Source organism: Triticum urartu, chromosome 1A, assembly GCF_056163025.1.
Source record: "Triticum urartu cultivar PI428250 chromosome 1A, HENAU_Tu73, whole genome shotgun sequence".
Classification (NCBI taxonomy): Eukaryota; Viridiplantae; Streptophyta; class Magnoliopsida; order Poales; family Poaceae; genus Triticum; species Triticum urartu.
The window spans coordinates 134,413,087-134,435,871 of record NC_141873.1 but is presented as its reverse complement, the minus strand read 5'-3'; the positions used below and the strand labels follow the sequence as shown (position 1 = coordinate 134,435,871).

The 22,785-nt window shown below is 51.5% G+C and overlaps 1 protein-coding gene across 1 annotated transcript; it reads right to left on the bottom strand.

Moving 5' to 3' along the window:
- Positions 1 to 3,765: 3,765 nt before the first annotated feature.
- LOC147990366 (uncharacterized) lies at positions 3,766 to 6,542 on the bottom strand. Its single transcript, XM_087538183.1, has 3 exons — positions 5,987 to 6,542; positions 5,378 to 5,939; positions 3,766 to 3,874 (listed from the first exon to the last, which is right to left on the bottom strand). The coding sequence occupies exons 1-3, from the start codon at positions 6,540 to 6,542 to the stop codon at positions 3,766 to 3,768; spliced, it is 1,227 nt and encodes a 408-aa protein (XP_087394309.1).
- Between the last annotated feature and the right edge of the window lie 16,243 nt (positions 6,543 to 22,785).

Sequence of the window (22,785 nt, the reverse complement as noted above, 5' to 3'; positions counted from 1 at the left end):
GACCGATTACACAAACTCGGTGAGACCGAGTTCGGTAATAAGCTAACCAGAGAGTTGGTCAGGTAAACTCGGTGGGACTGATTTGCTCTTTCGGTGAGACCGAAAAGTTACAAAAGGGAAACAAAGAGTTTACATTGCAATCTCGGTGGGACCGATTCGCTCTTTCGGTGAGAACGAAAAGTTACGAAAGGGAAACAGAGAGTTTGCAATCCCATCTCGGTGAGACCGAGATCCCTATCGGTAGAACCGAATTGCTAGGGTTTGGCAGTGGCTTATGACAAGTGAAACTCGGTGGCGCCGGATAGAAAGAATCGGTAGGACCGAGTTTGGCTTAGGGTTTAGGTCATATGTGGATATGGGAAAGTAGTTGAGGGTTTTGGAGCATATCACTAAGCACATGAAGCAAAAGGCTCATTAAGCAACACCTCATCCCTCCTTGATAGTATTGGCTTTTCCTAAAGATTCAATGTGATCTTGGATCACTAAAATATAAAATGAAGAGTCTTGAGTTTTTGAGCTTGAGCCAATCCTTTGTCCTTAGCATTTTGAGGGTTCCACTTTCACATCCATGCCATGCCAATCATTGAGCTTTCCTGAAATAGTCATCTTGGAATAGCATTAGCTCAATGAGCTATATGTTGTTATGAATTACCAAAACCACCTAGGGATAGTTGCACTTTCAGAGGCAGCCCTCATGGTCCTACCGGGCCAGGTCGCTGTGTCAGGGTGGGGCCGCCTCTGTTGCACGGCTCCGAGTGATGATCTAGTCGGAGGGCCTGACTGGGGCCGACCTGGTGGCCGTCTTCGTGGAGCGCCAGGTGCTCCCGCTCCAGGGCCGGCCTCATATGATCTGCCAGATGAGCGGCCGCTTCGACCCGTGCCGGCTAAGCACCAAGGAGATGCCTCACGCCGAGGTGTCTTACATGGTGAACTATATTTCCAACCGCAAGCTCACCGAGGAGTGGCAGTACGGCAAGTAGCTGTACTCTCGCGCCAATCCTCCGCCTACGGTAAGTTTCTCTTATTTTCTTCTTTCCCTGTTGCCGGGTTCGTGATGGCCGACTCCGGACCAGTCGGCATGTTTTCGGCAGAACCCCATGCTTCCGCCGGCAACAGGGGCTGCGGGGGTGGAACACCAGTTCCTCCCCAACCACGCGGTGGACGACGTCGACGACCCGGACCTGGGGGCGGCCGCCATGGAAGACGACGTCATAGGGGAAGGCGGCGAGGCAGGCGGCCCTGGGCTTGGGGCCGCCTTCGAGGACTGGCCGGATGACGATGAGGCCGAAGTTGTTCCGCGCCGTCAGCCGGCGCCCAATCATCAAGGCGTAGGCCCATCTGCTGCGCCGGCTGCTCGTGGTGGCGCGCAGAAACGCCGGGCCGCGTTGACCCACTTCGACAGTCGGCCCAAGAAGTCCAAGAGTACCGCGGTGGCGACCAAGCGGGACGAAGCGGCCGCGAAGGCGGCCCACTTCCGCAAGGTGGTGAAGCAGCCACAGGCGGTTTCAGCGTAAGTGTTGTTTTTCTTACGCCTTTCTTTTTCTTCTTCGGTTGATATTCTTCTAAGCCTTCTTCTTGACTTATCCAACAGGGCCCCGCTTTCCCTCGGGCGGGTCCCTGTTGCCTCCATAGTCCGAGCCGTGGGAGGGTCTTCAAGCTCCCGCCATGTGGATCCCCGTGCCGATCTCCTAGTGGCGATGGAGCGGAACATGCGGGAGGCGCGGGAGGAGCGGGAGGCGGAGGAGTGGAGGGCGGCTCGGGAGGCGGAGTAGAAATCGGCGGAGGTGCGAGCCAACGCGGCCGCCAAGGCCCAGGCGGAGGCCGCGGCCGCGGAGAGGGAGGCGGAGGCCCTGCGGAACCAGCCTCCGCAGCTCGTCATCCCCCTTCGCGCCGCGGCTCCCGACATCCAAGTGCCCCCGTCGGAGGAGGCCGGCCGTGGCCAGCCGGTGATGGAGAGGGAGGCGGCACCGTCGCCGCCGACTGGAACGGGCCAAGGAGGCCGGCCTGATGCGCTGCTCGTGCAGCCGGCTGGAGGCGAGCTGACTATGGGGGCGGATCTTGTGGTCTCATCGCCGTCTCGTGGGCGCACGGGGAAGGCGACTACGGCGCCGGAGCCGCAAAAAACTGCGGGCGCCAGCTCGTCGGCCCAGGACCTGGAAGCGGCCAGCGATAGCTCGTCCGGGTGGACGCCGGGCAGTGGGACGGCCATGCTGAACGTGGTGGCGCAGGACGTCTGGAACCGGCTTCAGGCCCAAGCTGCCGCGCTGAAGCAGTACACTCAAGAGTTTCTCACGACCCGAACGGTTATTCGGGTGAGTCCTCCTGCTCTTCTTTGATTGCTCCTGATTTCTTTCGTGGGGGCGCATTAGCGCACCCACTGGGTGTAGTCCCCGAGTTCCGAGTCGGCTGCTGAGCAGGCGGCTTGGAACTTCTTGGTAGACTTCGATTGCCATCTTGTTCTTACTCGCATCTCTTATCTTATCTGCAGGAGTATCATAACCTCCGCGCAGCTGCTTTCAACTCCCAGGCCCATGAGTTGAATCAGAAAGCCACTGATCTGACCGAGAGCCGGAGTAAGTGCTTCATCTTTTATCTTAAGTGGGGGCGCGTCAGCGCACCCACTGGGTGTAGTCCCCGAGATTCGGGCCGACTGCTGAGCAGTCGGGTCGGATCTTTTCCTGACGACTTCTTTCTTCATATCTGCAGGGGCCAATGCTGACTTGAGGGGCCAGCTAAGCGGAGCCCAGTCCGCCCTTCGCGCCAAGGAGGCCGAGTGCGCCGCCCTGGCTCAGAAGCGCGATCGCCTGGCCAAGAAACTGGCCGACCAGGAGGAGAGCCACAAGGCGGCCCTGAAGGCGGCGTAGGACAGCGAGGCCGCCCTCAAAGCCGAATATGAGACCGAGGCGGCGAACTGGGCCGAGGCAAGGCAAGCGCTGAGTCAAGGCTACAGCCGGGTGGAAGACTTAATCGACGGTAGGCCGCCTTCTTCTTCGTTTCTTTGCCTGCCTCCTGCCATCTGGCTCGTCTTTTGATTTTATGCTACTGCTTTCTTCTTTGTGAAGATTACTTTCTCGGTTACTCTGTTGCCGCCTCCCAAGCCATCGAGGCCTACCACGACGCGCGACGACAGGCAGGGGCCGAGATCGCACCGGGTGCCAGCCGGTCACTTGAAGAGCAGCTTCTAGCGCTTCAATCCCGCCTGCAGCCGACCCACCGCATGCTCCGCCGTCTTCAGCGCGCCGGGGCGCAAGTGCTGGCCGCCCTCTGGCCCGGCGAGGTGGTTCCCCGCACCCCAAGTCGGACTGGCGACTGGCTGGAGGTCGCAGTCGGCCGCTTCGAGGCTTGGAAGGCGTCAGCGGCCCGGTCCCGCGCTGGGCGGTCGCTGGAGTTCGTCCGAGCTTGGTATCCTGGGCTGAATTTGGACCAGCTGAGCACCTGGCGTCAGGAGGCCGACGAGGAGCTGGAGGCAGTGCGGCCGGCTATCGTCCAGCGCGTCTCGGCGATCGCCGAGTACACCGATACCAGCGCCTTTACCCCTGAGGTGGATGATGCCGGCGTCGCTCAGCCGGAGGAGTGTTTCAGGCTGAACCCGGCAGAAGGTGAGGACTCGGCGGAGGAGATTGCTTCCAGCGATGAGGGCGAAGGGGAAGAGGGAGAAGATGGTGAAGACGTTGTGCCAGACAGCGAAGCGACCAGCCCGCCTCAGCCTGATCGTGCCTCCAGCAATGAGGCACGTGCAAGCGCGCCGCCTGCAAGAGTTGATGATCATGCCGGGATTCGCCAGCCGGTCACTCCTCCAGCCGGCACTGCCGTCTCCACCAACCTGCCCAACTCGCCCGTCGCTCCCTTGGCTTGATCCGCTGTCCTTGCTTTCCTGCGTGTTACTCTTTTGAACAACTTTTATTAAATTTGCGCAGTTCCACCCACTGGGGGTATATTCAAACTATGTTGAATGCTGGCCTTTTGAAGGTCTTTTGTGTAAATATAATTATGCATGTGTTTGGCTTCCGTTCATGTTTGCTATTCATCCTTTTGCCTTTTTCCTTTGCCACCTTCCCTTGGCCACCGCTTTCCCAGCCGGATAGCTGCTCTATAGTCTGTGGCTGAAGAAGGACTTGGTTGTTTTTGGGAAGACAAGTACTCGAGCTTTCTTAGATTGCAGCAAGGTGAACAGGAAGCCGGCCAGCCGGCTGCTCTGGTAGTCAGTTGGCAGGGTGGGAGGCCGGCTCGCGTTATATAAGTTTGTTTAGTCCTTAGCTGTTTTTCGTGTGGGCATCCTTTCCTGCCCTTGGCTCTTGCCAGTCGGACAATCGATTCTTCGAGCTGCGACTTTTGACAAGAGGGGGCTTGGGTGCCGGCACACTACTTGTCTGATTGCAGGCAGAACTTTAGATATAACTCGAGGCGGCGAGTCCCCGGGCCGACTGGTCGAACCCGGTGCCGGACGAAAAAAGCGAATGTAGTAACATAATCATAGACATGATACTCATTATTCATAGATAAAAGAGGGTAGTCCCCGAGTGCTCCTCGGGGGACCCTTTGTCTCGTACTTAGTACAAAAGGTAGCATGGTACATACTGATTTTTAACTGTAAAATCTTCGGAGGAGATTGGCGTTCCATGGTCGTTCTGACTCCTTGCCGGAATCATCTCTCTTGCGTGCCTTCGGCTTCTGCGCGTCAATTAGGTAGTAGGAGTCGTTGCCTAAAGCTCTGCTGATGACGAAGGGGCCCTCCCAAGGAACCGAGAGCTTGTGCTGGCCGGCTATTCGCAGGATTAGCCGGAGCACAAGATCGCCCTCTTGGAAGGATCTTGGCTTGACCTTCCGGCTGTGGTAGCGGCGCAGACCCTGCTGATAGATGGCGGACCGGCTGAGGGCTAATAGCTGGCCTTCTTCCAACAGGTCGACACCATCTTCTCATGCTTCCTTGGCCTCCGCCTCCGTGTACATGGTGACTCGAGGTGAGTCAAACTCGATGTCAGTTGGGATGACAGCCTCAGCACCATATACAAGGAAGAAAGGGGTGAAGCCGGTTGACTTGTTTGGGGTAGTGCGCAAACTCCAGAGGACGGCCGGCAGCTCGTCGAGCCAACAGCCGGTCGAACGCTCCAGTGGCACGACCAGTCGGGGCTTGATGCCGGAGAGGATGAGGCCGTTTGCTCGCTCGACCTGTCCGTTTGACTGCGGGTGGGCAACGGACGCTAGGTCCAGCTGGATGCCTTGTGTTGCGCAGAAACGTGCCAGGGCTCCCTTTGCAAAATTTGTGCCATTGTCGGGGATGATGCTGTGCGGTACGCCGTACCGGGTTGTGATATCTGCGATGAACGTCACGGCCGTCGGCCCATTCAGCTTCTTGATCGGCTTTGCTTCAATCCACTTGGTAAATTTGTCCACGACGACAAGCAGATGTGTCATGCCGCCGCGTGCCGTCTTGAATGGGCCCACCATGTCCAGCCCCCAAACGGCAAAAGGCCAGGTGAGGGGGATGGTCTTGAGTGCAGAAGCCGGCAGGTGTTGCTTGGAACTAAAAACTTGGCACCCTTTGCAGTGTTTGACTAGTTCCTTGGCGTCATCCAAAGCAGTCGGCCAGAAGAATCCATGGCGGAAAGCTTTGGCAACGAGTGATCTTGAGGCCGTGTGGTGGCCGCATTCACCTTGGTGGATGTCCTTGAGGATTGCTATGCCCTTCTCTGGCTCGACGCAGCGCTGGAAGACTCCAGTGACGCTGCGCCTAACAAGCTCTCGGTTTACTATTGTGTATGCTCCGGCTCGGCGTTGGACTTGTCTTGCCGAGATCTCGTCAGTTGGCAACTCTCTATTTACTAAGAAGTTAAGGATGGGCTGGGCCCATGATGGAGCCGTGACTTCTTCTACTGTCAAAACTGCTACTGTGACCAGGGAGGGTGGGCTGGGTGGTGAAGAGTTGGAGTCGGCCACCGCTGTTGTGTCGGTGCAGTCCCCGGGCCGGCTGCAGTAGCCCCCGGGCCGAGTTCCGAAGTTCCCGGGCCGGGTGCGACTACGGCAGTCCTCGGGCCACCTGTCGAAGTCCCCGAGCCACCTACTTGGTTCCTCAAGTCGGATCCGACTGCGTCGGGGTCAGGCGGCACGAAGATGGAATTAGATTCTGGAGACGGCTTTATAGACGGCTTGAGGAGGCGGTGGAGAGAAACGCCGGCTGGTATAGCTTGCCGGGTGGAGCCTATTCGTGCCAGGGCATCTGCTCGCACGTTGTCGGCCCGTGGTACATGAAGGAACTCGCATCCTTCAAAATATCCACTGATTTGCTGAACGAGGAAGCGGTAGCTCGCCATGTTCGCGTCCTTGGCGTCCCAGTCGCCAGATGACTGCTGGACCACCAAATCCGAATCGCCATAGCACAGGATCCGGCGGATGCCGAGCTCTTTGGCTAGCCGGAGCCCGTGTATGAGCGCCTCGTACTCGGCCACATTGTTGGAGGTGGCAAAATGAATTTGCAATGTGTACTTGAGCTTGTTGCCCTTGGGAGAGGTGAGGATGATGCCGGCTCCCAAGCCGGTGTGCATCTTGGACCCATCGAAGTGCATCTGCCAATGAGTGGAGTCGGGGGCTGGTGGCAGGTACTGGGTTTCGGCCCAGTCGACGAGGAAGTCGGCCAGTGCTTGGGACTTAATGGCGGTGCGGGGCTGGTAGAAGATCGTGTAAGGAGCCAACTCAATGGCCCATTTTGCCACTCGGCCGGATGCATCCTGGCTGCCTATGATCTCGGCGAGCGGGGCAGTACATACGACCGTGATGGGGTGCTCTTGAAAGTAGGGCTTGAGCTTTTTGGCGGCGAATTACACACTGTAGCACATCTTCTGGTCTTGTGGGTAGTTCTGCTTCGAGGCGGATAATACTTCGCTTAAATAATACACCGGCCTCTGGACTAGCTGAGCTCGGCCATCTTCTGGGCGCTGGACCACGATAACTGTGCTGACCACCCGACTAGTGGCGGCAATGTAAAGGAGCATGGGCTCTTTCTCAGTCGGTGCCGCCAAGACAGGCGGCATGGTCAGCATCTTCTTTAGCTCGTGGAAAGCTTGGTCCGCTTGGTCGTTCCACTCGAAGTGAGTGGACTTCTTCATGAGTCGGCAGAGGGGGAGAGCTTTCTCTCTGAGCCGGCTGATGAACCGGTTCAGGGAAGCCAAACATCCGGTGAACTTCTGGACGTCTTGTAGCTTGGTGGGAATCTCCATTCTCTCTATGGCCTTGATCTTCATCGGGTTGCATTCGATGCCGCGTTCGGAGACCAGGAAGCCTAGAAGCTGGCCGGCTGGTACTCCGAACACGCATATCTCGGGGTTGAGCTTGATCTGAAACTGGCACAAGTTTTCAAATGTTTCTCTGAGGTCTTCCAGCAAGGTGCCGCGCTTCTCCGTCTTCACCAAAATATCGTCTACATAGACGTGGGCATTTCTGTCGAGCTGCTTGAGGAGGCATTTCTGCATGCAACGCTGAAAAGTGACACCGGCATTTCTCAAGCCAAATGTCATAGTCAGGTAGCAGAAAGCTCCGAATGGTGTGATGAAGGCGGTCTTCAGGCGGTCAGCTGGATCCAACTTTATCTGGTGGTAACCTGAGTAAGCATCCAAGAAGCTCAACAGCTCGCATCCGGCCGTGGAGTCTATTACTTGATCAATCCTTGGCAGGGCGAAGGGATCTTTGGGGCAGGCCTTGTTGAGGCTGGTGTAGTCTATACACATGCGCCACTTGTTATTTTTCTTCAGCACGAGGACTGAGTTGGCGAGCCACTCTGGAAAGAAAAACTCCATAATGAAGCCGGCTGCTAGAAGCCAGGCTATCGCTTCTCCTACAATCCTTCTCTTCTCTTCTGATAGTCGGCGAAGGGGATGTTTGACTAGTTTCGCACCTTCTCGGACATGTAGTTTGTGCTCGGCGAATTCCTTCGGAACACCCGGCATGTCCTTGGGGGACCATGCAAAGATGTCCCGATTCTCATGGAGGAAATCGATGAGCTTGCCTTCCTATTTGCTGTTCAGGTTTGCCCCGATGGTGGCAAACCTTTCTGGGTGCTCCGGGTCCAGAGGTACCTTCTTTGTTTCTTTGGCCGGCTGGAATGAACCTTGGGCATCACACTCCTTGGGGCCAGGGGATAGGGTCGGCTGCTTGCCGGCCATGGCCACGACTCAATCCAGTATCTTCTTCTCTTCAGCAATCACGAGGGACTCGGCCAGCCGGCTACTAGCTGCCGCACACTTGGAGGATTTCTTGTAGTCTCCGGCTATGGTGATGATGCCCTTGGAACTCGGTATCTTCATCTTGAGGTAGGCATAGTGGGGTACAACCATGAACTTGGCCAGAGCAGGTCGGCCAAGCAACGCGTGGTAAGGGCTCTCCAGATCCACTACCTCAAACCACACTGCCTCTCGGCGGAAATGATCCTTGTCCCCGAAGAGGACATCTATCCTGATCTTGCCGATTGGGGAGCAGGACAGGCCGGGTACGATGCCATGGAACATAGTCCGACTAGGCATGAGCTGCTTCGTCTTGATGCCCAACTTCTCCATGGTGTCTCGGTACAGTATGTTGATGCTGCTCCCGCCATCTATCAGCACGCGGGAGAAACGGGCAGCTCGCCTTTCTATTGCGAGGGTGGCATCCAAAACCAATGCGTAAGAGCCAGGAGACGGCATCCCCTCTGGGTGATCAGTCCGGCTCCAACTGATAGGCCTTTCTGACTAGTGCATGAACTCGGGGTTGTTGGAGGCAACTGCGTTGACTTCTTGGTGCTGTCGGCGCCGGCTACGCCGATCTTCTGGTTGGCTTGTAAAGACGACGTAGGCGGCATGCTCGTCGGGGAACTCATCTTGAACAACCCCGACTGCTGGCCGAGCGGCCGACTGCGGAGGGGCCGGAGGCGGCTGACCAGCAGGCGGAGGCGGCGCTATCCCCTCGCCCTTGGAGATCCGCGTGAGCCAATGGCATTTCCGGGTCGTGTGGTTTGAAGGCTTCGCGCCGCTGTGGAACTTGCAAGGGGCATCAAGTGCTTGCTCGTAGGAGAAAGCCGGCTGCCAAGCCGGCCTGCTGCCTTTCTGCTTCTTGGGCGTGGGCCGCCCTTCGGGTTGTTCATCTTCGACTGTGGCCACCTGCCGACTGATGGAAGGCGGCATGGGAGCCTTGCGCTTGTGATCGTTCTGGTACGGGCGTCGGCTGGAGTCTCCAGCCGGCGTCTTGGGACTCAGAGCGAGCACCTTCCCGGAGGCGTCGACTCGGAGCTCGGTCTTCATTGAGGAATCGGCCGTGGCGTATTTATCAGCTATGACCAGCAGCTCGTCGAGGGTAGTCGGCTCGTCGCAGAGGAGTCGGTGCTTGAGGAGGGTGCCTTCTCGGCACCCGGCGGTGAAGTACTCTATAGCTTGAACCTCGTGCACCCCTTCGCAGGAATTGCGGAGCTCGGCCCAACGCGTGAGGTAGTCGCGAGTTGATTCATTGGGCCCTTGTACACACAAGGAGAGCTGTCGGGGCTTGGGAGCCCGCTTGTAGGTGCTGGTGAAGTTGCGGATGAAGGCTTCTATGAAGTCCAGCCAGCTGTTGACGCTGTAAGGCTTGAGGCTGTTGAGCCAGGTGCGCGCCGTTCCTTGGAGCATGAGGGGGACATACTTCACGGCAACACGCCTGTTGCCGTTCGCGATGCTAACCGTAGTGGAGTAGTCGATCAACGAGTCTTCCGGCTTCACGGAGCCGTTGTACTTGGGCGTGTCTCTTAGGCCTTTGGGTAAGGGCTCGTCGCGGATGCGGGGGCCAAAGCAGGGCGGGCCGACATCATCTTCTTCTTCCAGGGCCAGGGATCGCGCAAGTCGGTCGATCCGGTGGCGGGCGTCATTCTCGCCGACTCCTCCACGGCGGCCCAGTCGGCCGCTGAGAGTCGGATGCGTGACAGGCGGCGGAGTGGGATATCTCTCCCCACGAGGCGGAGGAGGAGGCAGGTCGCCCCGCCACTCCACAGCTCGAGGGCGGCCTCCTGCGTCATGCTCGATGGAGATTCGAGTCCGACTGCGGCTGGCAGCCGACTCCTTTTCTTTCCTTGCGCGGGTGTTGCCCACAGTCGGTGTTCGGGACGTCGCACCATGCTCTCGGCGTGGGGGAGGACTTTCAGCGTGGACACCGGCTTCATGCCGCTCTGTGGCCGCGTTGATAAGCTGCTGGATGCGTCTGGTCATGTAGGGGAGCTCGTCGGCCCCCAGTTCGTCCAGCTCGTCTACGGCCGTCTGGGTGGCGCGTAGGTTCTCGAGAGGCGTGGCATATACTGGGTAGTCTGCTCCCAGCACGTTGGCGACAGCCGCACCGCGTTTCTTGATGATGTCGACGCGGCTCGGCCCGTCGGGAGGCGGCGTGCCGAAGGCGGCGCGGTCGACCTCGCGCTGGTGAGCCTCGGTTAGGCGTCTCATGGAAGCTAGCTTCTGGCCCTCCGCAACGAGGGCGAGGCGGCGCGCCTCCAGTGTCTTGGCGTCGGCGTCGGCCGGGATGGGGGCAGACAAGTCATGCAGCACCGCCTGCAGGGCGTCGTGGGCATTTTCGCTAGAGGCGGCGCCGTGGCTGATGACCAGTACCTCGGTGATGGCGCTGCCGCTGCTGTCGGCTAGAGGAAGAGGGTCGTTGATGATTACTACGTTGGTGGGGAAGGCGTCAAGCGACGCCGTGTTAGAGTCGACAAGCATTGGGTCGGTGGAGCCAACCGACTCCAAGTCCGCGGCAAGCTCGCCGGAGACGTGGAGTTGGTCGAGGAGGCTGACGAGGTGGCTCTTGGGGCAGCCTGTGCCTGCGTCGGATGCGGGCTCGTCGGAGATGCGAGCCTCACTAAGAAGATCGGCGAGGCAGCTCGCCGCGCAGGCGTCGGTGACGCCTTGCAGCGCATCGGCGACGCCTTGCAGCATGTCGGCGACGCCTTGCAGCGCGTCGGGGCAAGCGCCATTGGGCGAGCCGGGCTGGCTACGCTCGCTGGGAAGGAAGAGGGTTCCCGTCCAGAACAGGTCTCCTGACGACGGTGCACCTGGCCCCACGGTGGGCGCTAAATGTCGGATGGTTGGTGCGACATATACCAAAGGGTGGCTTATCATTGTGGGAGCCAATAAAACATCGCCGGTGCCTGGAAACGGGATAAGGCGAAGACATGCATGCCGGCGGATCTTACCCAGCTTCGGGGCTCTCCATGGAGATAACACCCCTACCGCTGCTCTGCGGGGTCTCCGCATGGTCACTAGGTCAACAAGTAGCTACAAGAGGCTCCTTGAGCTGTTCGGTGCAAGGATGAAGAAGGGCAAGGCTAGCCTACCTCTCCTCTCGATGTGGTCTCTAGAACTACTGAAAAAGGATCCCCCTGCATGGGTGCCCTGGGGGGTTTATATAGGCCTACCCCCCAGGGGTACAATGGTAATCCGGCTGGGCGTGGGCCCTAGCCGTCTGTGTCTATGCTCGTCGGCTTCTCCACTGACTGACGGGGCCCGCCGACTGGTGGACCCCGCCAGCTGCCGGCCTTCTGGTCGACAGGCCGGTCCCACCGCTCGAGGGTCTTGTCGGAGGCTGGTTATTGTTGCCTCGCCTTTGGTGACGAGGGCTTTGTCGTGGTAAGCATGGCTACAGTGGTGCCGCTGGGCGGCTTATCGCTGTAGCCTTACCTCGTCTTATCTCCTTAATGAGGCGCCTCCTTCGAGGGAGTGAACTAGCCGGCTATTGGGAGTCGGCCATACCCCAGGCCGACTGGGAGAGGCCTGGCCGCCTTTAGGTGTCTCCCTGACTAAGGGGGCCCGCCACCCACGGGTCGTACTGACAGCTCGCCATGGGTGATGTCATGGTCAACATGGCAACAGTGACGCGCCGGACGGGTGGTGGCCACCCCGTATGACGCACTGTGGCCATGCGCGTTCTGGGATTCGGGGGTGGCAGGCTTCACTGTAGCCATGCCCCATCTGATCGCCGTTATGTGGGTGCAGACTCTGAGGGCACGATCTCGGCTGCCTGCTGGGGTGCCGGCTTCTTGGAGTCGGCCCTCTCATGGTTTTCTTTACGAGGATTTTAGGGCTGGGCCGCCTTCGTGCAGCCGGCCTGAGAGGTAGCCAGCTGGAGGAAGGCGGCCCCATGTCTTGGATGCTTGAAGGCTCGATCGGCCTATAATTTTTCTAAAGAGCCAGGGGGAGCCGGCTAGGCTACCCGTGGTCATTTACTCCGACAGTGCTCTTGCTCTTGCACATAGGCTTATAAGTATGTTCAACCCTCAGCCCGGTGCTCCTCCATGGGCTTATATACAATGCGTGAAGAGGGGTGTCATAACCGATAGGTATTCATCCTGGTAGTAGCAGCCATGCACAACCAACTGTTTCCCAACCATAACTCAATAGTAACAGGCGCAATTAACTAGATACACCGCCATTGGTAATGATCACACTTAATGCGCAGTGGAGGTCATGTTCAACACCCCCAGCAGCTGACTAGCCGCTAGCCTTCCAAGACCAACTGGAGGTTCTTGTCCGACTGGAGGAAAATATGCCTGGGGCTTGGTGACGATTAGAAGATGATCCCTTTTTAGGCCATCCCATGGACTGCAATCTTCATGGGCCTATACCTTATGTTGTTTTGGGCCTCCTTAGTGTGCATTTTTCTAATCAGTAGTGTCAATCTTGTGAAGACTGGGTCCCACGCATCCGTCTCACATGGGTCATGGCATCCCCATCAATGGGTGTGCACGGGCTGGCTGGCCGTGCACTACAAATGTGTGCCCCTCCAGAGGTGGAATTTAGATCTTCATCAAGAGTTGAGGCTGAGAAAACCCATCTTCAGTGTAGGCGTGGTCGTCTCACGACGAGTAGGTAATTCAAGGATGGCGGCGCCCCAGCAAACTACAACATCGAAAAGCAACCCATGTTGCCACCTTGTCGTCCGACAACGTGCTGGCATGCATGTCTTTGCCAAAATCTCTCCTCAAGATGCAGATCTTTATGAACACTCTCACTGGCAACACCATCACACTTGGGGAAAAACTTTTGACACCATCGACAACGTCAAGGCCAAGATCTACCCAGCAAGGATCTACTTCATGACGACACGCTTCCTATCACCTGCCTCCCGTGGATGCCCAAGGACCTGCCATTGACTAGTCGTTAGCGGGCGCGGTGATGAGATTGCTCAGGCCTACAGTGGCCTAGACCTTTAGCATCCACCCGTAGCCCAGAGCGTGTTGTCTAGCATGCACGGCTTCCCTTGCAAGGCAAGTTGCATGCACGTGTTGGGAAACATTGCATGAAAAACAAAAAAATTCTATGCGCACGCAAGATCTATCCATGGAGATGCATATCAATGAGAGGGGAGACTGTGTCTATGTTCCCTCGTAGACCGTAAGCGGAAGCATTTGTTAATGCGGTTGATGTAGTCGAACTTCTTTGCGCTCCAACTGATCGAGTACCGAACATACGACACCTCCGCGTTCAGTACACGTTCAGCTCGGTGACGTCCTATGCCCTCTTAATTAATCCACCAAGACAGCGAGGTAGTGGATGAGTTCCGGCAGCACGACGGCATGGTGACAGTGATGGTGAAGCTATCTCCGCAGGGCTTCGCCTAAGCACTATGAAAATATGACCGAGGGTGTAAACGGTGGAGGGGGGGCGTCGCACACGGCTAAGACAATGTTCTGTTGTGCTAGGCGCCCTCCTCCCACATATATATAGGTGGGGGGAGGAGGGAGCAGCCAGGAGGGCGCCCCAAGTAGGCCGAATCCTACTTGGGGCCTCCTCCCAAGTGGTGCCCCCTGCCATGTATAGGTGTGGGGGGAAGGCAGGGGAGGGAGGCCCCCCTTTTCCTCTCTCCCATGAGAAGGGGAAGGCAGGAGGGGCTAGCCCTCCCCCTTTCCTTCCCTAGGGCTGGCCGGCTAGGGAGAGGGGCGCACCAGCCCCCTGTGGGCTGGTTTGTCCCCTCCTTGGCCCATTAAGCTCATACACCTACCTCGGGGTGTCCGGAACCCCTCCCGACGACCCGATGACTACCAGATGCATCCCCAAACTCTTCTGGTGTCCGGATACCATCGTCCTATATGTCAATCTTTACCTCTCGACCATTTCAAGACTCCCCGTCATGTCTGTGATCTCATCCGGGACTTCGAACAACATTCGGTCACCAAATCATATAACTCATATAACACTATATCGTCAATGAACGTTAAGGTGCGGACCCTACGGGTTCGTGAACTATGTAGACATGACCGAGACACCTCTCCGGTCAATAACCAATAGCAGAACCTGGATGCCCCTATTGGCTCCTACATATTCTAAGAAGATCTTTATCGGTCAAACCATTATGACAATATACGTAATTCCCTTTGTCCATCGATATGTTACTTGCCCGAGATTCGATCGTTGGTACCTTCATACCTAGTTCAATCTCGTTACCGGCAAGTCTCTTTACTCGTTCCGTAATATATCATCTCATAACTAACACCTTAGTCATTTGCTTGCAAGCTTATGATGTGTATTACCGAGATGGACTAGAGATACCTCTCTGATACTCAGAGTGACAAATCCTAATCTCGATCTATGCCAACTCAACAAACACCTTCAGAGATACCTATAGAGCATCTTTATGATCATCTAATTACATTGTGGCATTTGATAGCACACAAGGTATTCCTCCGGCATCCGGGAGTTTCATAATCTCATAGTTGAAGGAATATGTATTTGACATGAATAAAGCAATAGCAATAAACTGAACAATCAATATGCTAAGATAACGGATGGGTCTTGTCCATCACATCATTCTCCTAATGATTTGATCCCGTTATCAAATGACAACACATGTCTATGGTTAGGAAATCTTAACCATCTTTGATCAATGAGCTAGTCTAGTAGAGGCTTACTAGGGAAATGATATTTGTTTATGTATTCACACATGTATTTAAGTTTCTCATGAATACAATTCTAGCATGAATAATAAACCTTTATCACGAATAAGGAAATATAAAATAACAACTTTATTATTGCCTCTAGGGCATATTTCCTTCAGTCTCACACTTGCACTAGAGTCAGTAATCTAGATTACATAGTAATGAATCTAACACCCATGGAGTCTTGGTGTTGATCATGTTGTTCTCATGGAAGAGGCTTAGTCAATGGGTCTGCCACATTTAGATCCGTATGTATTTTGCAAATTTCTATGTCTACAATGCTCTGTATGGGAGCTACTATAGCTAATTGCTCCCACTTTCAAAATGTGTTCAGATCGAGATTCAAAGTCATTCGAATCGGTGTCAAAGCTTGCATCGACGTAACCCTTTACGACGAACTCTTCATCACCTCCATAACCAATAAATATCTCCTTAGTCTTTCTTAGGTAACTAAGCATAATTTTGACCTGTGTCCAGTGATCTACTCTTGGATCACTATTGTACCCCCTTGACAAACTCGTGGCAAGGTACACAACTGGTCTGGTACACAGCATGGCATACTTTATAAAACCTATGGCTGAGGCATAGGAAATGGCTTTCATTCTCTCTCTATCTTTTGTCGTGGTCGGGCTTTGAGTCTTACTCAACTTCACACCTTGCAACACAGACAAGAACCCTTTCTTTGACTAATCCATTTTGAACTCCTTCAAAACTTTGTCAAGGTATTTCTTTGTGAAAGTCCTATTAAGCATCTTGATATATCTCTATAGATTTTGATGCGCAATATGTAAGTAGCTTCCCCGAGGTCTTTCATTGAAAAATTCTTATTCAAGTATCCTTTTATGCTATGCAGAAATTCTATATCATTTCCAATCAACAATATGTCATCCACATATAATATTAGAAATGCTATAGAGCTCCCACTCACTTTCTTGTAAATACATGATTCACCGTAAGTCTGTATAAAACTATATGCTTTGATCACCTCATCAAAGCATACATTCCAACTGCGAGATGCTTGCACCAGTCCATATATGGATCGCTGGAGCTTGTACACTTTGTCAGCACCTTTAGGATCGACAAAACCTTATGGTTGCATCATATACAAGTCTTCTTTAAGAAATCCATTAAGGAATGCAGTTTTGACGTCCGTTTGCCAAATTTCATAATCATAAAATGCAGCAATTGCTAACATGGTTCAGACAGACGTAAGCATCGCTGCGGATGAGAAGGTCTCATCATAGTCAACCCCTTGAACTTGTCGAAAACCTTTTGCGACAAGTCGAGCTTTGTAGATAGTAACATGACCATCAGCGCTTCTTGAAGATCCATTTATTCTCAATGGCTTGCCGATCGTCAGGAAAGTCCACCAAAGTCCATACTTTGTTCTCATAGATAGATCCTATCTCAGATTTCGTGGCCTCAAGTCATTTATTGGGATCTGGGCTCATCATAGCTTCTTCATAGTTCGTAGGTTCACCATGGTCTAATAACATGACTTCCAGGACAGGATTACCGTACCACTCTGGTGCGGAACGTGCTCTGCTCGACCTACGAGGTCCAGTAGTAACTTGATCCAAAGTTTCATGATCATCATCATTAGCTTCCTGTCTAGTTGGTGTAGGCATCATGGGAACAGATTTCTCTGATGTGCTACTTTCCAATTCAAGAGAAGGTACAATTACCTCATCAAGTTCTACTTTCCTCCCACTCACTTCTTTCGAGAGAAACTCCTTCTCTAGAAAGGACTCATTCTTAGCAACAAAGATTTTGCCTTTGGATCTGTGGTAGAAGGTATACCCAATAGTTTCTTTCAGGTATCCTATGAAGACACACTTCTCCGATTTAGGTTCGATCTTATCAGGCTGAAGCCTTTTGACATAAGCCCGGCATCCCCAAACTTTAAGAAACGACAACTTAGGTTTGTTGCCAAAACCACAGTTCATGCGGTGTTGTCTCAACAAATTTAGACGGTGCTCTCTTTAACGTGAATGCAGTTGTCTCTAATGCATAACCCCAAAACGTTAGTTGTAAATCAGTAAGAGACATCTTAGAACACACCATATCCAATAAAGTATGGTTATGACATTTGAACACACCATTACGTTGTGGTGTTCCAGGTGGCGTGAGTTGTGAAACAATTCCACATTGTTTTAAATGAAGGCCAAACTCGTAACTCAAATATTCGCCTCCACGATTAGATCGTAGAAACTTTATTTTCTTGTTACGATGATTTTCCACTTCACTCTGAAATTCTTTGAACTTTTCAAATGTTTTATACTTGTGTTTGATCAAGTAGATATACCTATACCTACTAAAATCATCTGTAAAGGTCAGAAAATAACGATAGCCGCCGCGTGCTTCAACACTCATTGGACCGCATACATCATTTGCATTATTTTGCAATAAGTCATTAGCTCGCTCCATTGTTCCGGAGAATGGAGTTTTAGTCGTCTTGCCCATGAGGCATGGTTCACAACAAATGATTCATAATCAAATGATTCCAAGAGTCCATCCGCATGGAGTTTCTTCATGCGCTTTACACCAATATGACCTAAACGGCAGTACCACAAGTATGTTGCGCTATCATTATGAACTTTGCATCTTTTGGCATCAATATTATGAATATGTGTATCAGTAAGATTGAGATTAAGTAAACCATTCACTTTGAGTGTATGACCATATAAGGTTTTATTCATGTAAACAGAACAACAATTATTCTCTCACTAAAATGAATAACCGTATTGCAATAAACATGATCCAATCATATCCATGCTCAACACAAACACCAAATAACATTTATTTAGGTTCAACACTAATCCCGAAGGTAGAGGGAGTGTGCGATGGTGATCGTATCAACCTTGGAATTACTTCCAACACACATCTCACTTCGTCCTTAACTAGCCTATGTTCGTTCTGAAACTCTTGTTTCGAGTCGCTAATCTTAGCAACTAAATCGGTATCAAATACCCAGGGGCTACTACGAACACTAGTAAAGTACACATCAATAACATGTATATCAAATATACCTTTGTTCACTTTGCCATCCTTCTTATCCGCCAAGTATTTGGAGCAGTTCCGCTTCTAGTGACCATTTCCTTTGCAGTAGAAGCACTTAGTTTCAAGCTTGGGTTCAACTTTGGGTTTCTTCACGGGAGTGGCAACTTGCTTGATGTTCTTATTGAAGTTCCTTTTCTTTTCCTTGCCTTTTTCTTAAAACCGGTGGTCTTCTTAACTATCAACACTTGATGCTCTTTCTTGATTTCTACCTCTGCGGATTTTAGTATCACGAAGAGCTCAGAAATTGTTTTCGTCATCCCTTGCATATTATAGTTCATCACGAAGTTCTAGTGACTTGGTGATAGTGACTAGAGAACTCTCTCAATCACTATTTTATCTGGAAGATTAACTCCCACTTGATTCAAGCGATTATAGTATCCAGACATTCTGAGCACATGCTCACTAGCTGAGCTATTCTCCTCATCTTGTAGGCAAAGTATTTGTCAGAGGTCTCATACCTCTCAACATGGCATGAGCCTGAAGTACCAATTTCAGCTCTTGGAGCATCTCATATGTTCCATGGCGTTCAAAACATCTTTGAAGTCCCGGTTCTAAGCCGTACAGCATGGTGCACTAAACTATTAAGTAGTCATCATATCAAGCTTGCCAAACGTTCATAACGTCTACATCCGCTCCTCCAATAGGTCTGTCACCTAGCGGTGCATCAAGGACATAATTCTTCCGTGCAGCAATGAGGATATAATCCTCAGATCAGGGATCCAGTCCGCATCATTGCTACTATCATCTTTCAACTTAGTTTTCTCTAGGAACTATCAAAAAACAGGGGACATACATTGCGAGTTATTGATCTACGACATAATTTGCAAATACTATCAGGACTAAGTTCGTGATAAATTAAGTTCAGTTAATCAAATTACTAATGAACTCCCACTTAAATTAACATCCCTCACGTTATCTAAGTGACACATGATCCAAATCAACTAACCCATGTCTGATCATCACGTGAGATGGGGTAGTCATCAATGGTGAACATCTCTATATTGATCATTCCTACTATATGACTCGCGTTCGACCTTTCGGTCTCCAGTGTTCCGAGACCATGTCTGTACATGCTAGGCTCGTCAAATTTAACCCAAAGTATTCTGCATGTGCAAAACTGTCTTACACCCGTTGTATGTAAACGTAGAGTCTATCACACTTGATCATCACGTGGTGCTTGGAAACAACGAACTTTGGCAACGGTCCATACTCGGGGAAAACACTTTTATCTTGAAATTTAGTGAAGGGATCATCTTATAATGCTGCCGCCATTCTAAGAAAAAATAAGATGCATAAAGGATAAACTTCACATGCAATCAAAGTATGTGACATGATATGGCCATCACCATCTTGTGCTTTTGATCTCCATCTCCAAAGCATCATTATGATCTCCATCGCACTGGCTCGACACCTTGATCTCCATCATTGCGTCGGGGTCGTCTCGACAACTATTGCTAACGCATAGTGATAAAGTAAAGCAATTACATGGCGCTTGCACTTCATACAATAAAGAGACAACCCTAAGGCAACTGCCAGTTGTTGATATTACAAAACATGATCATCGCATACGTCAACATATATCACATCATATCTTGACCATATCACATCACAACATGCCCTGCAAAAACAAGTTAGACGTCCTCTACTTTGTTGTTGCAAGTTTTACATGGCTGCTACGGGCTTCTAGCAAGAACCGTTCTTACCCACGCAGAAACCACGATGGTGATTCATCAAGTTTGTTATTTTAAACTTCTTCAAGGACCGACCGTATTCAAATTCGATTCAAATAAAGTAGGAGAAACAGACACCCGTCAGCAACCTTGATGCAAAACTAGTTGCATGTTTGTCGGTGGAACCGATCTCATCACTGGTACAACGACGTGCTATACAAACGGTTTTTAACCCCTTTCTGCGACGACATTTGGAACGTCGCCAAGTGAGTGTGGGCGATAGGGGGGTCCTTCCCACACGACCCAGAAACTGTCGGGGATAGGCCCTCCTGGCACACAAAATGTGCTCGTGTGCGATCTGGCGGGGCATCGAAACCCAATTGTTTCCGTTCGTATGTACATCCCACACGGTGAATCCCAGAAAATCATTTCCGTTCGTATGCATATCACACACAGTTCTTTGTGTGGAAACGTTTGTGCAAGGTGGCCTAATGCAGACAGTTCGCTACCAGAAGCCGTCTGTGATTGTTAGTTGATTGAACACACCTACTTTCTAGAAACCGCGCGGGTTGTTTGAGTTCATCGCCCACGGTGATGTCTGAGTAACCGTCTGCAATAGAAAACCCCAATAAGCAGGGTAATTAGACTATTATTGATAATCCATGTACTAATCAAATTGATATTTCTTATAAAACACACTAGATATTTCATCTCCGTATAACAGCAACCAGGATTTCATAATCGAATTACATCAGATAGCTTCGACACTCAGTTACGCCATCACACAACAACACCAAGTTTCACATGCAACATCAAAAACATTTGGAAAGTAGCATCATACACGATAAATAGACAGATGAATCTCATCTAGGAAACTGCAGAAGCGGAAGGCAAATATTGAGCCTTCAGTGATGTTGAATGTCCTTGCAACTTTAGGCCAGTGGCTACGGATAATTGCCCGCCCAACCTTCGTCCTCTTCAGCAAGACTTCAATATTGTACCGTGGGTGTTGAATGAATACCTTCCTCGCCTCTTGACCATGTAGGTGGTTTGAGAGGTAATCATCGGTGAACTGCTTTGGAAAGTACTAAAAACAAAGATATGCATAAATTGCTGTTATAAATTTTGAAATGGTGCAAGGGGTAAAAACAAGGTAAAAGAGTTAGTACCATCCTGTAGTTGACTGATGTCTTCTTCATTGTGCAAACAAAGATCTTGTTGTTATTCATCGCAAGTTTCGTCATCATAACAATCTTTATGAGTTTCTTGACTTGACTGATATTCATGGACATCTCATTTCCCCGTATGGAAAATGGGTCGAACAGTGGGTCTAAGCCTCTGACAGCAGGACCTACATGTGCAAGACCAAATTTTAAGAAACCTAAATATTAGAATGATTCCTGCAACTACACAATAATGTGCTATGAGCCAAAGGACCATGCTTGAACAAACCTCGATGGTAAACCGTAGTGCCTCCAATTGTTTCCCTGCAACACACATAAGGAAGATCTTGATCAGGTTAACTGAGAGTTGCCATACTATCAGTAGAATATATATTGAGTACAGCCAAATTCGATTGTTGTCACATGCACAACAATACAAAATTGTACCCACAGCAATTGAAAATCAAATTGCAGAACTGAACCAAACAGTTAAATGCACATCGGAACAAATGAACCAAAATAGTTAACTGAGCATGACATTGCAGAATAGAAACATGTACTAGAAGGAAGACAGTTAACAAAACAAAGAATGCTTGAGAAAAGTGCTACGAAATGTAGCAATTGTTGGACCAAAGTGTTAACTAAACATTGCATTCCAGAGGAACAAACTATTAACTAAACATCAGCTTACATCTTAACATTACAGAGGACAAATCACTAGAAGGCACTGGCGGTGGCCTCGAGAAAACATCATGAACTGTATTTTAAAGTAGACTACCGCGTGGCGGTGTCGACGGTGGCCTCGAAGACGAGGTGCTCCTCCAAGATCTGGCAGTCGGCATGCATGGCAACCATAGCGCCCTCCTGCGCGCGTGCGGCCGCAAGCTACTGAGCTCCACGTTATACTACATGCAAAATGGCTGTGGGCAGCGCTTACTTGGAGGAGGGGGACAGTGATTTTGGCGGAAGGTGTAGCGTCGTCAGTCGGGGCATGTGGGACGGGAAAGGAGGAGGATGGTGTGGGTGGGGTGTGGATTACCTGACCATATCAACGAGGTCGCGCAACAAGAAGAAGGGTCGGCGGCGAGGAGGCCGCGCAGCAAGAAGAAGGGTCGCCGGCGAGGAGGCGGCACTGTAAGAAGAAGGGTAGCAGGCGAGGAGGCAGCGCTGCCAGCAGAAGGGTCGCCGGCGAGGAGGCTGAGCTGCCAGTAAGCAGCAGTGAAGGTTTGAACTTGGAAAGCAAGGAGGAACAGTGGAAATGTGGCTTTTGTTGGGAGGGGGCGGGCAGATAGATGTTTCCATGGTGGCAAAAAAATTTCGCTCGGTGCCACGAGAAACTGGCGTGCAAGTGTGGTTCAAGCGAGGGCGGTGGACTGTAGATGACGAAGCTTCCTGCGTAAGCCAGACAAGAAGGTGCGCCAAGATATTTTATATCGCATCCCACACGATTCTTTCTAGTAAACTATTTGTGGTATACCTGATTTTTTCATTATGTTTTGAAAGACAAAATGGTGTTACGGAGGGAAATGATGGTGTTTGAATTGCTAGAACATTTACGTACAGTGAACATGCAAGTAGTACATGAGTGTCGTGTTTAAATTTGGAATTATTCCGGGTTCATTTGGCATTTTTTATGCATTAATTGAGTTTCTGGGTATTTAATGTGCATAATTCAAATTTGAACTACAAGCACATGCTCCAGTGCACCAAAGTTTGTTGAAAAATCACATGTGTGTCTTTAGGTGAATTTATAGGTCCCATGCAAGAAATGAGAATGAAATTCAAACATCTGGGCATCGTCGCTCGCCGGAAAGATTGAGAAACTTGGTTTTTTAATTCCTGTAAATCCAAAACACGCCTGAAAATCATGAAACTTGGCATGGTGTCATGACATGGTGCCAACATGTTGCAGTAATTTTTTGACCGAATTGGGACAAGATTTGGTTTAAGCTTCTTGCAAACCGGAGCTTCCCTCAAGAAGGCT